Source organism: Plectropomus leopardus, chromosome 17, assembly GCF_026936395.1.
Source record: "Plectropomus leopardus strain MGB_pleo_1.0 chromosome 17, ASM2693639v1, whole genome shotgun sequence".
In the NCBI taxonomy this organism is placed as follows: Eukaryota; Metazoa; Chordata; class Actinopteri; order Perciformes; family Serranidae; genus Plectropomus; species Plectropomus leopardus.
This window is the reverse complement of record NC_142192.1, coordinates 27352823-27368919: the sequence shown is the minus strand read 5'-3', so window position 1 is coordinate 27368919 and position 16097 is coordinate 27352823. Positions and strand designations below refer to the sequence as shown.

General features: G+C 37.1%; 3 protein-coding genes across 3 annotated transcripts; 1 reads left to right on the top strand and 2 right to left on the bottom strand.

Moving 5' to 3' along the window:
• Positions 1–1233: 1233 nt before the first annotated feature.
• On the bottom strand, positions 1234–6115 carry psmb8a (proteasome 20S subunit beta 8A). The gene is made up of 6 exons (XM_088090883.1): positions 5658–6115; positions 5166–5307; positions 4663–4774; positions 4284–4413; positions 2939–3143; positions 1234–1701 (listed from the first exon to the last, which is right to left on the bottom strand). The coding sequence occupies exons 1-6, from the start codon at positions 5805–5807 to the stop codon at positions 1613–1615; spliced, it is 828 nt and encodes a 275-aa protein (XP_087947009.1). The 5' UTR covers positions 5808–6115; the 3' UTR covers positions 1234–1612.
• A 624-nt stretch (positions 6116–6739) lies between these two features.
• Positions 6740–11222, bottom strand: psmb13a (proteasome 20S subunit beta 13a). Its single transcript, XM_042507219.2, has 8 exons — positions 11089–11222; positions 10752–10839; positions 10039–10136; positions 9400–9540; positions 9164–9279; positions 8707–8765; positions 7264–7415; positions 6740–7157 (listed from the first exon to the last, which is right to left on the bottom strand). Exons 1-8 carry the CDS (start codon positions 11148–11150, stop codon positions 7046–7048), a joined length of 828 nt encoding a protein of 275 aa, XP_042363153.2. The 5' UTR covers positions 11151–11222; the 3' UTR covers positions 6740–7045.
• On the top strand, positions 11157–15941 carry psmb12 (proteasome 20S subunit beta 12). Its single transcript, XM_042507221.2, has 6 exons — positions 11157–11296; positions 11763–11833; positions 12877–13008; positions 13749–13878; positions 14054–14198; positions 15484–15941. The coding sequence occupies exons 1-6, from the start codon at positions 11249–11251 to the stop codon at positions 15609–15611; spliced, it is 654 nt and encodes a 217-aa protein (XP_042363155.2). The 5' UTR covers positions 11157–11248; the 3' UTR covers positions 15612–15941.
• The last annotated feature ends 156 nt before the right edge of the window (positions 15942–16097 follow it).

Here is a 16097-nt window from a genome sequence, read left to right as displayed (position 1 = left end):
CAGATAACTGAAGAGAAAAACTTGACTTTTTAGATGTCAGGTAAATGATATGGATGATTTTGCTTATTTGAGACCTTTTTGGCGAAACTTTCATCTTGTCTCTGGTTTTCTGCTGTCTCTATTATGAAAGGTCTTAGCATCAAATTATGGTATTTGTTAATTTCTCATTACAGGCCTATAAGCACAAAAACCCAATTAAAGCAATGTTTAAACTTATGATTGCTGAGCTTTTTTTATGTCTTTGTATGTTTTATTTTATGAATGTGTGATCCACTAAGCTCCTCCTCAGTGGTGCTTCGGTTTTCCCCTGAAAAACCTGTTGCACTGAAATCTGCCTGGCGACTAATTACACTACAACCATCGAGAATTGTTTTTTAGTTCCTCAAATTTAACTTCAGCGACCAGATGTAATATTTTATAGATTATTCCAACATTATAAGATACCCCAAACAGACACACTCAGCTCCTTCATGTCATATCGTCGTTAATATAGCTGTGATCATTTGTGGTCCTCAAAAGAAAAGTATTGGTTTTTAATTCATTTTTAAAGCCATACATTTAACTGGTAGCCCCTCGTGACCTTTAAAGGTTAACTTTAAGTGCCAGAAAACCTATTATATTCAAACAGACTTGAAAAGATTCAGGTGATAGACCTGGGTTTTGCAGGAAGACCAAAATAACAACATGGGTATAAACTATGTGGCCGACTTCTGCATAGAAACAGATGACATCACAGCAGTAACACAAAAATTATGTTTTGTGTTGCATTACCTACCTACGTATATTACTTTAAACTATGAGTTATGAAATAAAACACACTTAAAAATAAAATGTACTATTTACACCAAGTGATAAAAGCCAGTTTCTTGTTGGTATGGATATATTACAGTAGGATACTGTAACACCAATGACAGATTTAGAAATCTAACCGGTTTAGTTGAAAGATCTGGAAAAGCTTGTGCAGGTTTGTGATCACATTTCACCGGACATCTAATGATATTAAAAACTAATTCTGTAGCGATCAGATAATGTATTTAAAATGTTTAATGGATGCAACATGGATGTGATAAATAAACAGATGTGAACACATTGCCATCATGGCAACATAGTGAATAAATAGAATTCTTCTAATTTTTTCGGGACATGCTGATTTTGGTGAATTTTGTACCTGGTACCTTTTATCATAAATCACATGATACATCAGTTCAAGTTAATCATCACGGGACAGAGCAGTGAGTTCGACAAAATGTCTTTATTTGGGGCTGTGTGTTATATTGGTAAGATTATTTAACAGGATGTCTTATTATAAAAAAACCCAAAATACTACACTGAACCATGTAAGTGTCGACATAAAGAGTACTTCAATTACAAATATAAGGAACAATAACCAAACAGTCCTAAAGTTTGACAGAAAAATTTAGGTCCATATGTAGAATAAGAAATCCACACTCTGCTGTAAGACAAAGTAGGGTCATTTATTTTCAAAATCAGAAGTCAAGATATTTTTGGAGAAAATAAATTGACATGGTTGTCAAAAACATGACATCATTAAGGACAGACAGATATTGCTGGACACTATTCAGAGTGTAAATGTGGGTTTTTGGGGTCAAACTCAGAACATTCCCTTTCTGTAGCGGTGGATCAACTCTGAGACGTCTTCCTTACACACCTTTATCCAGCCGTCCTCCCGCATGTGGTACACTAGATAAACACACAAAATAACAGAGTTGAGCACACATATACATGCATAGACTTGCTTTTATGTAATGTCACCTTTATTTATTTACTCTTTTTTCCTTTTCTCTTCTATCTCCTCTATTCATTTTGCTGCTCTTACTTTATTTATCTGTACTCTATCCTTCTTATGTCCTGTTCTTACTATCTTTTCACTGTCTTACTTTATTTACTTGTTCATCTGTCTCCTATTCACATGTTTTTATCATCTAATCTTTGTTTTATCCCTACCAATGTGATGTTATATTGGTATATTACTTCTGAAATTATTTTTTATCATCTTTTATTGCATTTATTCTTGTATTTTCTAAAAAAAATTTTCATTTAGTACTTGAACTGCCTTTTTGTGATCTGCTTGTTTTATTACTTTTACTCCTTTTATTTGCTTTATTCTTGTGACCTTTTGTATACGCATTTTGTGTAGGCCTTTTTGTTTGACTGCTCTAGACTTCTCTCTGTTTGGCATGTTTGATAATGTTTATTTTTATTATTCCCTGAGTTGCTTTGCCTGTTAAAGCAGTTTGTAAACAACTGTTTTTAAAGGTGCTATATAAATAAAGTTATTGTTATAGTATTCTCACAAATTTACACATTGGGACAAAAATGACAAATTACCCTTATCAAGTGCTTACAGACCACAGCTTCATACATTTCCTGACTTTACAGCATTTATGCTTTGCTAAAAATATTTTTTTTGCATGTTATGTTTTTCTTTGATGTGAGATATGACAGAAAATGAGGAGAGAAACAAAGACGGGGAACAATATGCAACAAATCTCCTTGGATGTGTGCGAACCAGGTTGCGGTTTTAGTTTAATGTGGAGATTCAGTGTTTTTGCTGTGTTTGTTTCGTAGTGCAACAGACGTTATTAGTGGTATAGTCCAAGTCAAGCTGCAAGCCCGCACCTCTGGTATGAGAGAGAGGGGCTGATGTCTCTTTACCTGATTCTTTACTCTTTGTGTCCGTGGTAGTGTTGGGTATCCCAAAAAGAGGAACTACATTCTGTAGTTTGAGCAACAGCCCAAAATTCAAATGAGCAGAACGATCTGGATGCTGGCAAATATGTAGGACAGTTTACCAAAGTTCATTTAAACACACTACCCATAATTTTATGATGCAAAACTGGTATAAGATCTGCAAAACACCCCTTAAAATGCAAAATTAAAAAATAGTAATTCAGAAGCGTTCTCACAGTATACTTACTGTTGACAAACCCTCCAGAGTAAGCGTCTCTGTGTGTGGCATGAGCAATGCCCCGAAGGCCCAGATCATACGCCTCCTCCACCGTCATGTCGTCCCGGTAACCGCTGTCCACCACGCCGTAGGCGTAACTGTTACCACAGCCGGTAGAGAACATGCGGCCAGACAGACGCGTCCCATTATCATCCACATAGTACAGACCAGGGCCCTGGAGAGGATGGAGTTACTCATTTAATGAAAAAAATATTATGGCAGAAAAAAATATTATTTTATATACACACCTAAAAGGATACAACAGTACTTCTACATACTGATGTAGCAAAAGTAACATTACTGCTATCTTTTTGGGGGATGTTTTCAAATGTAATGGGCTGCTCCATTTCTACAGTGTACATTTGTAAGTTCTAATGTTTTCAGGATTGTATCTGACTCTTAAAGAAATTAAATTTTAATGCATGAATTTTGAGACATATGTCAGCTGGTGGTTTCAGAATATGGTACCTTTTATGTGTCAAATTGAAAAATAGTCAATATTTAAATACATTGTTTTATGCGTTTTTTCCAGATGTGATACATTGTAAACCAAATAACATTTTTACAGTCTGTACTCTCTTTCCTGTTTTGATCACTATTTGTTAATTGGTTGCTTTATATAGATTTTTTTCCCTCTAAATGCAGCCTTTTATTTTAAATTGATTTAGGTGTGGGACAATTATACAAAATTATACAAAAATACAATTACTGACAAATTCACAGTTATTGGGATATTTAAAAACAGAATATCAATATCACATTATATCACATGATTTATTGTGTAAATAATCCAGCACTTCTTAAATAATTTTAGCTTCAATCCATTATTTGCTTTGTCGCACTCCCCCAACGCCATCTATTCGCCTTTTCTCTTTCCAACAAGTGTAATTGCTCTTTTTGTGTGCTTTTGCAGTTATGATTACCGACTCTCTCCTCATCCCTACACTTGTACTTGGTGCAATTATTTGCAAAAAATAAAAATAAAAAAATAGAAAAAATGCCTTATAAACAAAGTTTAGGATGAAATAATTTGACTGACAGATTTTTTTTTAAAAAATGCATAGATTTCCCCATAAAAACATTATCATGAGCGCTTTTGGCCACATTAATAGTTTTGTGAAAATCTGATCTGGTGCCCTAATAAATAAATGTTTATTTGTCATCACAGTGGTGACTATATTTTAATAGTTTTTGCAATTAATATGGCCATGTAAATATAAATAAATGAGTTATTATTTTTAAAAATCTGCCTCATGGGAAGTTAAAAAAAGATAACAATATTTTACTGCAGATTGTAAACACACACAGAGCTTACCTCTTTGTCCCATCCACAGATCATGCTCCCCATGGAGAGCCCCATGCCTCTGTACCCCAGCATCATGTTTGACAGCAGCTTGGAGGCAGCAGCTACAGAGATCCTGTGGTTGTTTCTCAGCCTGTAAAGCCTGGACCAAAAAATAATAAACAAATATCAATACATACAGAAGAAAATCAATTGACAAATCAATCACTCATACAAGTGGTCAAGGTTGGCCTGAACTTGTGACCTCATGATGGTTTGTCTTCACCAACCAGTCACGTTGCAGTGCAGCTGATTTCAAATAGCATACAAGCTGTATGAGCCATCAAACCCAAAGATATTTAAAACATTAAATGACAAATTGGACCAATATTCAAAATACTGCATGACGGACCTGCATTCTTTGGCCAGTAGTCTCTCCCAGTACTGGCAGTCGGCAGCGCTGCCCGACATGGTGCCCAGCAGGTACGGGTTGATCTCTATGACCTTGTTGACATCATTGGATGCTGCAGAGCCATGACAAATTTGGGAAAAGAAAACATTTAGTGACCAGTATTTCAGGTTTAAGCATGAATTAGCCTTGTGTGGCAGCATTTTGGTTACACCTGTTTCCTTATTTACTTTTTGTGACCATTTTAGTTCATGGTTCCTCAATTTTACGCTTCAGAATTCCACATCTCTTTGAGACTGTTTTTCCTTGAGTTGATGATAATCACTTTATACAATTTCCAGTATGTTGGTGGGCCAATACCACACCAATGTCCTTCCTTTTCTTTGCAAAAGTTAAAAGGCTGTCAGACTATGTGAAACGGCATGTTGTCTCACATTTTAATCAACTTTTCATGCAGTTTCATCTCTTTTAACAAAAAGAAATACGTTTTCCGTATTTTTCATTACCTAGGTAACGGCCAGCTGAGGCTCTGGAGTCCACAGCCACGATGACTCCATGTCTGAACTTGAAGGCCAGGGTGGTCGTACCATGGTTCAGGTCTATACACACGCCTCCGTCACGGTTGCAGGACTTAAGAAACCCGGAGGGCTAAAATGAAATCAAAGGAGGGATCTCACTGGGGCGCATGATGCGTAATGGCACTGTGTGTGTGTGTGTGTGTGTGTGTGAAAGAGAGAGCGCGTGTGTGCGTGTGTAAGAGAACACGAGAGTGAAATATCTATCATAACCTAATTCTCACTGACAGTAACTCGTGATAGTTACGATAAATGCATAATATGACATTTCATAAGACGCAAACCTGCACCACGCACTGAAAACCACAGACGCGTAAAATAACCTGAGCCACACCGCGTCGGATGCTTCAAGCTTGAGGCAGAATTACCGGATAAGGTTCGGTGTATTACTTTCTAACCAAACTTTGGTGAAATGATACTCACGTCGACACCCCGAGGAACAGCAAATTCTTGAGTTTTGGTCCCGAAGTCATAGTGATTGGTTCGGTCGACGAGATGCGTCTGTCCTGCTGGGAGGATCTGCCCGCGGAGCTCAGCATAAGGCTTAAAACCAGCTACATCGAAAAGAGCCATTGTGCATTAAAGTGGATAAACTATAATTTAATTATATTCTGCAGTTTAGGTGTTAAATTTTCCAAAATGACGAAGGCGACGGACAAAGCGTCAATGATAATTTCCTCATACGCAATGAAGAATTCGAAAGTGAAAGAGTTTAAAACTACTTTAATGTAGTCGTGTCCTCTCAAAGTAACATGCAAAATTAGTCAACTACACAACACTGTGTGAAATGAATAGTAAATATATTTAAGCAATCCTGTTTTGTTATTTTAAAATATAATCATAGATCAAAAACCTAAGACCTAAGATATTCAGCCTAAATTAAAAAAAGACGGGTAGAGTCAATAGGAACCAATAGGAGCGCGCTTTTTTAGCCTCATCATCAGTCTCTAAACGGAAATGCAGCATTCAGGTTTGGAGAAGCCAACCGAGGTCAAATAATTTCATATAATTAAAAACAAAAAACAGAAAAAAAACCTGTTCTAATGCAACAAGGGTAATGGCATGTTGATGATGCAGTTTGACTTAAATTACCATAACATACAGCACCCTAAAAGGGATATTAAAACACTCACACACACACACACACATATAAAGAGAAAGAGAGAGAGAGAGAGAGAGAGAGAAAGAGAGATTTTTTTTTTTGGTTTATATTTTATTATTATTATCGGTGTTTTGTCATACTTGTAATTTTTTTGTACTCTTCGCCTTAGACTGTGAATGGCAAGGTGGGAGTTAAATGCTAAGTTAGTGAGTGCTTCATGGGAAATGGTATTACCATTGAATAGGTACTTCGTAGTGTTGGGGACAGACATGAAAAGACAAAAATATAAGTATGTGAATTTATTGTGAACATCTCCTCTGTACTATATGTTGTATGTGTTGTCTTTATGTTAAGTAAATGAAAAGTACAAAATATATATCTTAAAAAAACATAAAAAATAGGCAACAGGGGTCAAATACAATTTTATTCAATGATTTTTAATTCTGATTTATATTGTAAAAACATATCACAATGTTCTTATTATGACCTTGTAGCAGTTTCTCTGCTTACTGTAGTACTGCAGTAACTCCAGCAGCATCTCTGAATTATTCCACATCCCAGTGAAGCATAGCAGCACAGCTGAAACCATGACAGTGTTGATCAAATGTCTGAAATGTTTCACTTATATTTAAAAACAAATGAATAAAAATGTAGTTAAATGAAAGACTTTTACTACTGAATATGGTGTTGTTATGTTGTGTGACAGCGCTCAGGCTGTATCCATCTGCTGCACGGTCTCCTGGACAATCTCCAGCTTTAAAGGGACTACTTTCTCCGTCAGAACTGGTGTCGTGCCTGGACGATATTTGTATTTCATTTTCCTAGAGTAGAGGAAGAGATGAATAGATATTTTAATGTCACAAATGTGGAGTCTCTTCTTTTAGAATCTGTCCAGAGAGCAGATCTTGAATAAAGTTATATTTTTACCTGTTGTCTTTGTACTCTGACACCTGGCAGGGTCTGATGTAGTCCACTCCTTGCCTGGTGATGACACAGATGTCGATGTTGTTGCCCGAGCCGAGGTCATTCATGATGCCAGCGTGAATGGCAACACGCACCAACTCCTTTGCCTTCTCCAGCTGGGAGAGTTATGAGAAATTAGGGAAATAATGGTGAGAGAGGAAATCACAAACATCTCTGTAAATGACCCTTTATAGATAAAGCATTTTTGTAAACAAGGTAATTAAAATTCACTTATTTTGAAAGTCCCATTCCCTATATGATCTTTCGGAGCTTTTATTTTGAAGCCGTCTGGGCGGAAACAGGTTATTACGACACAAACGTTTGAGGAAAATGGAGGGAAGTGCCGAAATGTTTTTACTGAAGTGTTAAACTGTTTCTTGCTGAAATTAAACGCCAGGCTGGAATGGGAACAAGGTATGTTGTGGTTTAATATGTTTTCTTTGTTTGTGTGTTCGTGTTTTTAACTGACATTGTGGTTAATTAGTAAAAACTAAGGTGTTTCGCTGTCGCAGCGTTCATGCTAAAAATAGCTGCTGACGCATCGGTAACGTTTACGTCACTGGTGCTGATGTGCAGTTTCACTCATGTAAATATGTGATTAGCTTGTGTTTACATGTTTACATGGTTTATGGTTATGTTTCACAAATTTGAGAGCCGAGTCTACGTATTTTGTGTGTTTTCAGTTGTTATTGTGGTTTGGAAGGTGTGTTTTGGATACGGCTGTAAGGACAGAAAATTAAAAACCTTTTAAAACCATCAGTACACTCAACCAATAGCAATGTTTGACTATAAAAAACATTATGATAACGTGCAATACTTTAGTAATGTTTTTAACGGCAAGTTTTCCATTAGTTCCCAGAATGTTCTTCTTAAATTTCTCTATAAACATTAAAAAAATTATAAATATGTTTTTTTTTTTTGGTTAAGGTTTCACATTACATTACATTTTCATATAAGGTGATCGGTAATCTCAGGCCTCAATAACATATTCTGAAAAATGTCCTTTTTGTCTCATGTAACATTGTGGGGACGTTTTTATGAAAGAACATTATATGGCCTGTCACCTCTCAAGGTCTCCAAAAACGTTGCCAGAATGTTGCAGTTAAAACGTTACATCTTAGTCAGCATTTTAAACAATGCTGCCTGAGAAATTGTGTGTTACATAGTCTCATGGTGTTTTTATTACTGGGTGAGTGCAATGGGTGTCATATGCAATGTGTGCAAAATTTGATGAAGTGTAACTGGCACTATGTGCAGTTGCATATCTAGTTTTGTTTTTGTTGGCTGCTGTGTTTTTAATGTCATGGTTGGATTATTGATTTTGTGTATCTTCACAAGTGTATCTTCGCAGCACTGAGTCCAAGACAAATTTCCCCTACTCGGACAATAAAGTGTGCCGTGGCTTACCTCCAGGTCAGGTTTGAACCCGTCCTCGAGAATCCCAAGAGCAGCCAGAGCACCAGATCCTGCGTGCACACAAAGTCAAGTCAGATAAAACAGACTGTATGAGGCGTGAAAAAAAATTGTATAACTGAAGCAAATGATCATGTATAATGTAATTTATATCAGTAAAATATAGAATCTTTGACACCGAAATAGAACGGCTTTATGTATGATCTGGTATTGATAGTTAATCAATCTTTGAAAGCTTTTTTATGTACTAAATGACAAATTTGCAACATAAAGCACAAAATCAGATGGATAGCCTGATTAGTATTAGTAATAGCACAATTGAACAGACACAGAAAAGTGCGTCACAAAAAGTCCATTAGCAAAAAAATCTCCAAAACAACAACAACAACAACAAAAAAGCGAGAAACATTTGTTGTCGGTGCTTCCAGAATAGTCTGATTACGTCACATACCCATTACAAGATAGGGCACTTTATTTACACTGCCATATGGACCCACTGAGTACAGGTGGCTCCCAGTGCAATCAACTCCTCCCAGTATAAGATTGGCACCAATTTGACCGTGATACCTGAAGGGCCACAGACAGCAAAAATTAAAAAGCATGATGAAATCCACATAAAAAAAACAACAACTGTGAGTTTAACAAATGTTGAACACATTAACACACCTTTAGATGTGCAGCACTAACCTGTACAACATATCCTGTAAAATGTTAACAGCCATGATGACACGAGGATTCCTGCCGCTGTTCAGGGAGAAGATGGTGAGGTTGGAGGAGAGCAGCTCTGTGGTCTTTTCTGTATCTGCCGCTGTACCTGCTCCACAACAGCTAAGGAGAGAAAGAGGGGAAATAGAAAGATTGTAAAAAAAAAAAAAAAAAGGACATCTGAGAAAATAAGAAAAATTAACTCTTACTGCTATTTGGCTACAAAAATTGCTGAAATCAATCAAAAAAATAAAAGAGCGACTAATTTATTCTATCACAGTAGTCTCAGTACTCCAGAAAACTGTGCAACCACAATTTGCATCCTGGGCAATTTGTCATTCGTAATGTGTTAATGTAAATATGCAAGCCTCTCTTTAGTAGATTTTTAATAAGACGTCATGTTAGGACTGTTTACTAATTGTTCTTAAAATAATATCACTGTGGTGAATTCTCAGATATGTAGGATATCACAATTTAAGAGGGCAGTTTGTGGTTAAATGCACAGCGCCCCAAAATTAATAATCACTTCACTGCAAAACAGGAGAAACTGCAATGCTCGTAATTTGCTGATAATATTGGGAGTATTTGCTCTTGGTTTCAGTGTCCTTGTATGAGACTTACTATATATTTGGAGCAATGTAGTGGATCTTAGCACACATCTTGTCGGCCACCACATCATCCGAGGTGGCTCTTGTGTCTGCTCCCAGCACCACCCCATCCTGCACCAACACAGGTGAAAAGGGATGCTGGTAACTGCTAAGTTCATAATGCAAATGATATATTTGTGCCTAACATGCATCTTGACATGCTTTACAGCAAAGCTCTAGAGAAAGTGCTTGATTCTCATACTCCATCATACTATATATACACTATAACTCTGGTTGTAGTTGTGTGAATTTGTTTTAATGTATTTTAAATCCATATTGTTGCAATGTTTTATTGCTAAATTTCCTGTCTGTGCAACAAATTTACCCTAGGGTGCAACTAAAGAAACCTTGAACCTTGGTTAGCATTAAAATCTCAATAGGTCTGGTGCCTTCTCACCAGTAGTAGATGACTGTGGATAAACTGTGCAGCTCCTATATGAAAATGTGTGCAGTGGATATTAATTGCATTTGAAAATCAAAGTTGCACAATGCACTGTGGCAATGCAGGTGCATACAGGAACTTTGTAAAAACTTTTCCTTCTTAGTGATGCACTGAGGGAGGGTTTACATTTATCTGATATACTCTGAAAAACAATTTAAGGAATCCAATTTGTGGTTCAAGGACCACAGTCACTGTGTTGGTTCATTAATATTTTAATCAGTGCATTTATACAGCTCTATACTCGCCTTGAACACCACTCCTGCTATCGTGGTGCCTGTTTTCATCGGTTTAGGTGTCTGTCCTCCATCAAAAATACCCTCTAATGCAGCATTTCTAGAGGGACAGAGAGAGGGGAAGGGGGTGATAGGGATGTCAACTTATGAATATATATGTTAAAGATAGAAAAACTGTCATTGAACACATCAACATTATATCATTTCATTGATTTAACTGAAAAAGGAGCATGAAAAAGTTACTTTCACTTTTGATCCGGGTCAAAGCGCAGTGTACACGACAGTTTAACGTATTTTTGTTATGTAGAGATACAGTTTGCGTCTAGAAGACACAAAAAGAAAGTCGTACCTTGCTGCGTTGTCGAAATTAAACCCAGCTGCAGGAGTTTCGAGGACATTTGATAGCGCCATCCTGGATCTGACTTCGGCTCCTCTGCGCGTCTGAATGCGCCTGAGGTCGCTGTTCTTAGCGTCACTTCTCCCTCTTCTCTTTCGATTTTGGAGGGATAATGGAGAAACACCACACGGACTCACGAGTCAAAGGAGTCAGCACAGGGGTGAGTAAATCCGGACTGGTTCGCTTGTGTCTTTGCTGAAGCAGGTCCAAAGCCGTTTACGCACACAAGTGACCGATAAATGATTCCGCGGACGAACAGGTGATGCATTACCTGAATATTGAGCTAAGACGAAGTGGAGTTACATCGACCGGACATTTTACGTGTTTAATTGTCACTGTTTTTTGCTTTTATGAGTTTAATATTCACGTTTATTTAAAAAAGTAAAGACTGTATAGCCTGCACTTTCATTTCCAGTTAATTTCCTCATAAAACCCCCTTATCTACAGAACTCAAAATCCCAGAATGCACAGCCTCGCTCAGGCTCCTGTATTGACTCTAAGCCATAAGAAATGAGGCATGTCCGTGATGCTGTATGACCAGTTTGATGTTTGTCTTCTGTCGCATGACTAATACTTAAATGCTGGAGAATGAAAACTCATAAACTCACTTTGTCCTCCTCCCTCAGACCACCATCCTGGCTGCCACTTTTGATGGAGGGGTCGTAATTGGTTCAGATTCCCGGGCATCTATTGGAGGGTGAGGATGTTGTGACAGTACTCTGAAGTTGCTTTTATAGTGCAACACATCCATACACAAGAGGGACTGCTGAATAAAATCTGTGAATTTAAGCTGATAAACAGAAGCAAAACTCTGCTCATGTGTCGAACACAGTGTTTGACAGTGAAAAAAAATACAGTGCATTAATTCTTTTTTATACAAAATTAAAAAACAATGTGTTTAAGATATGCAATGCAAGGTAAAGTAAAATGCTGCTTACAAACTGAAGCAACGAGAGCAATAATCCAAATATATGATATATCACATACATTACATTACATTATTACATTCTCATAGTAATGTAATATTTAATGCTGGACATATAACACTACTTTTATGTGAAGAACTTGAATACTTGTTTCCACCACAGAAACATTCACTGTTGGCAACAAGTAAGTTCAGAATTTGAATATTCATCGCACCTGTGCAGAAATTTTAACCTGTGCGAGAGGGTTGTCTTTTATTTTCCTGTGAATAGTCAATAACTACATTATTGATTTGGAAGCATGTGTGCGACCTTGTTCCAATATTATATTGATTTTATTGTCTTAATGATAGCACAACTAGTTAGAGTTTGCAAAACCTTTTCTCCTTGCTTCAGGTTTGGTTGTAGTCATGCATGGATTATTGAAAGAGCCAAAGGTGCTGAGTCCCTGGCCTGTACCTGCAAAATGTAACACAAATTAACACATACTGACCAGAAAGAGACTCCGAATGACCACAAAAAGATGCAAATGAACTGCAAAGAGACACAAAATAACGACAAAAAGGGTCAAAAACAATCATGGAGACACAAAATGACCAAAATAGACACAAAGTTACCCCAAAGACACACAAAAAGACCACAACACCATGCAAAACCACCTCAAGGTCTGTGTTTTGTTCCTATTAGTAGAGGTGGTGGGGCCTTTTGCATATCTGTGCTGAAGGGTCCGCTGTGTCATAATCCGCCCATGTATGTCTACCTGAGAGGTCTCTACATTATGGCCTTGCTCATCCTCTCTTTGTTGTTCTTTTTTTAGGGAATATGTATCATCTAAGACAATCAACAAGGTGATTCAGGTTCATGACCGGATCTTCTGCTGCATGGCCGGCTCACTCGCAGACGCTCAGGCCGTCACCAAGGCTGCAAAGTTCCGCCTGTCCTTCCACAGGTGCCGCACACACTCATATGAATCCACTGGCACAAAAATTACAAAAGTGTGCACAGAAAAAAACATGCTCATCACATTTTCACATCACATTTGAGTAATATTTTATTAAACCCACAGGTTACTTTTTTCCTCTTTAACTCTGGCATGGACAGTCACACACAGTTATTTTCATGCAAACTAACACATGTTCTGTAAGTGCTCCAACAGTCTCACACTCATGAAGTAAACACTTGTGACTTTACCAATATAAAATATTTTCAGAATCCAAGACAACACATCATAGGTACAAAGTCTCTTCTACTTTTAACAGAACAATATTTCAAGATTTAAAAAAAATTGTCTAATACAGAGTGACTAAAAATTGCCTTTGATAGGGGGCTCCAACAACATGAAAAAGCATTCACACCCATAAGACTCACGTGAAATCACAAAAAGGTACGCAGCAATTCTATAGATCAATAAAAGCACGTTTACAGAGCTACATTAAAAACACAATGACTATCTTAAAAAGGTGTATTGTGTTGGGAATGAAAGAGTTCTTGTAAGTTTTCCTTTTGGCCAGGGGTACTCTGACACACTTGGCTGAGGGGACTCACTGAAACAAGTGGTGAAGGCGGTGTGAAGGGTGCTCAGTGATGCAGTCTGCTTTACTTTTTACTGTCTAACTGTAAAGTTCTGAGAGCTGGGTCTGAGTGGTGCCGACAATCCTTAAAATTAAAACCCCCCATCCTAATCCGCAGTGTTCAGATGGAGGCCCCTCCTCTGGTGATCGCAGCAGCATCTGTGCTGAAAGAACTGTGTTACAAGAACAGAGAAGAGCTGGAGGCCGGCTTCATCACAGCGGGCTGGGACAAGAAGAAAGGACCACAGGTAGGCTGTGGATGTGAAGACAGTCAAATGTCAGAGAAGCAGTGACGACGATGATGATGATGATGATGATGATGATGATGATGATGATGATGATGATGATGATGATGATGATGACGATGATAAATCCACCTTACAGCATTAAGCTGCATTACTGATATTCTCCGTCCTTGTCCAGGTGTACGTGGTGTCTCTTGGTGGGATGTTAGTCCGCCAGCCGATTACCATCGGTGGCTCAGGCAGCACGTACATCTACGGCTACGTTGACGCCAAATACAAACCCAACATGAGCCGAGAGGACTGTCTACAGTTTGCCACTAATGGTACTGCTGTTTTTGCTTATGTACCCAAATTTAAATTAGTGTGCTTGTTTTGTCAGTAAGTTCATGTGATGATTTAAAAATGAGTTATGGGGGGACTAGGTCATGATTCCTTTAAAAAATATGGATATGAAGTAAGGTTGTAATAGACGAGGATGATTGATGCTTGGTAAATCTTTACTCAATGTAAAAAAAAAAAAGCAGAGTAGTTAAGACAAGATTTTATTTCAACATCTAGCAGTCTTCTGTGGGATGAGGAGTTTGCTCTGTGTGTCATTTGTGACCTGACTTTGTGAATTTAACATGAAGTAAGAAGTTAGGTTAACCCCTTGAAACCTGGATTGATATCAGTTGTCTTTTCCTGCATTGAAATGTCTTTCACAAGCTCTTTGACTGTTTAAAACATAAGCAGATTGGTTTGATTTCCTTTGAAAACATGTTAAAAATGGCGATAACCAACTGGGCAAGAAATATCCCAAAAATTGCAAGAAAATAGTAAAAGATGGGAGAATCGTTAGAAAATTATCAAAAAAGGAAAAATATCCCCAAAAATATGTATTAATGGTTATATATTAATATTTCAAATTTGATAACAATAATTGTATATATTTGTGTGCGTGTGTATATATATTTATACTTTAATTTGATAAGAATAACTATTTACATTTATAATATATTTATGATAATTTATATTTAACATTAGGGTACAGAAAAAAATACTAAAATATATAAAAGAAATCTTATTTTAGATCATTTTCGTGTTTGTTTTTGTTTTGTTTACTACTGATTTTGTTGTTGATTACTTTTGGGTGATTTTCATGTTGTTGTTTTTGATGTTTTTGTTACTATTTTTTTTATTAATTTTTGGCCCATGTCTTAAGTTGCTTGTTGACCTCTCTCCATGTTTTTGAAAGAAATCAAATCATTTCACTCCGGGTTTAAAGGGTTAATATTTAGTTACATAAAGATTCAGATTCAGACTCAGTGGATGTGTATTTTTCTACATATTCAATATCTAAGAATCTGCAGTGTTGCATGTACCTCTTAAATGAGAAGAAGCCTTCTGATTGCAAGAAAGGGAAGGTATTAAGGTTAAAGAAGTTCATCACAAATCTATTCAGTGCTTGTTGGCAACTTTGCATTTGTAGTGAGTAGCTGTATAAATATTACAAACTGCCCGTCTGTCCTCATTTGACTTGACCTAGTTTTCTCCTGCCTGTTGTTCCGGTCTGTCTTCCCTTGTCCTCCGCCCTCCCTTTGTCTCACCCCTCTGTCTCTGTGCTCACAGCTCTGGCTCTGGCCATGGGCAGAGACAACGTCAGCGGAGGTGTGGCTAACCTGGTGGTGATAACAGAAACTGGGGTGGAGCATGTGGTTGTACCTGGTGACAAACTGCCTAAGTTCCACGATGAGTGACATCCTTTGAACCACCAGGGAAATTTAGATTTTTATTTTCCAGTATGGAGTATTTCTTTGAAATCCTCTAGCCACAATTTCATCACTAATTTACTCTGCAAGACTGTAATGCAACTAGTTATTCACACTCATTTGAACAAGTCAGACATCTAAAAAATAGGTTTCCTGCTAATGAAAACATTGTAAATTTGTGAAAACTTTTTGTGTTTGTTATTTTGGTAAAGGGCACACTATTTTATTGAAAATATGTACTAAACTCCAAAATTTCACCCATGACTCATAAAACATAATAATTTCCATTATAAAATAATGTTTCTTTTTTCCTTTTAATGTGTCCAAATTGCAATGTGTTTTTTATGTGTGGAAATATGTAAAATAGAAATAAGCTTATCCAAAACCTCATTGTTCTTCCTCTTTCTAGTAGTTATTCTCTTAAAAATATAGTAATGGATTTGTGACAAGCAGGAGCTACAAAGTCAACACTGG

Bases quoted from the DNA above. Each gene is read 5' to 3' on its own strand.
- psmb8a (XM_088090883.1), bottom strand. From the start codon at position 5,807: ATGGCTCTTTTCGATGTAGCTGGTTTTAAGCCTTATGCTGAGCTCCGC. The intron at 5,308-5,657 runs GTGAGTATCATT...ATTTCATTTTAG, and splicing joins CTGTTCCTCGGGGTGTCGAC to CCCTCCGGGTTTCTTAAGTC. The intron at 1,702-2,938 runs GTAAGTATACTG...GTGTTTATCTAG, and splicing joins CTCTGGAGGGTTTGTCAACA to TGTACCACATGCGGGAGGAC.
- psmb13a (XM_042507219.2), bottom strand. From the start codon at position 11,150: ATGGCGCTATCAAATGTCCTCGAAACTCCTGCAGCTGGGTTTAATTTC. The intron at 8,766-9,163 runs GTATGTGACGTA...GTGTGCACGCAG, and splicing joins AGTGCCCTATCTTGTAATGG to GATCTGGTGCTCTGGCTGCT. The intron at 7,158-7,263 runs GTAAAAATATAA...CCTCTACTCTAG, and splicing joins TCAGAGTACAAAGACAACAG to GAAAATGAAATACAAATATC.
- psmb12 (XM_042507221.2), top strand. From the start codon at position 11,249: ATGGAGAAACACCACACGGACTCACGAGTCAAAGGAGTCAGCACAGGG. The intron at 11,297-11,762 runs GTGAGTAAATCC...CTCCTCCCTCAG, and splicing joins TCAAAGGAGTCAGCACAGGG to ACCACCATCCTGGCTGCCAC. The intron at 13,879-14,053 runs GTAGGCTGTGGA...GTCCTTGTCCAG, and splicing joins ACAAGAAGAAAGGACCACAG to GTGTACGTGGTGTCTCTTGG.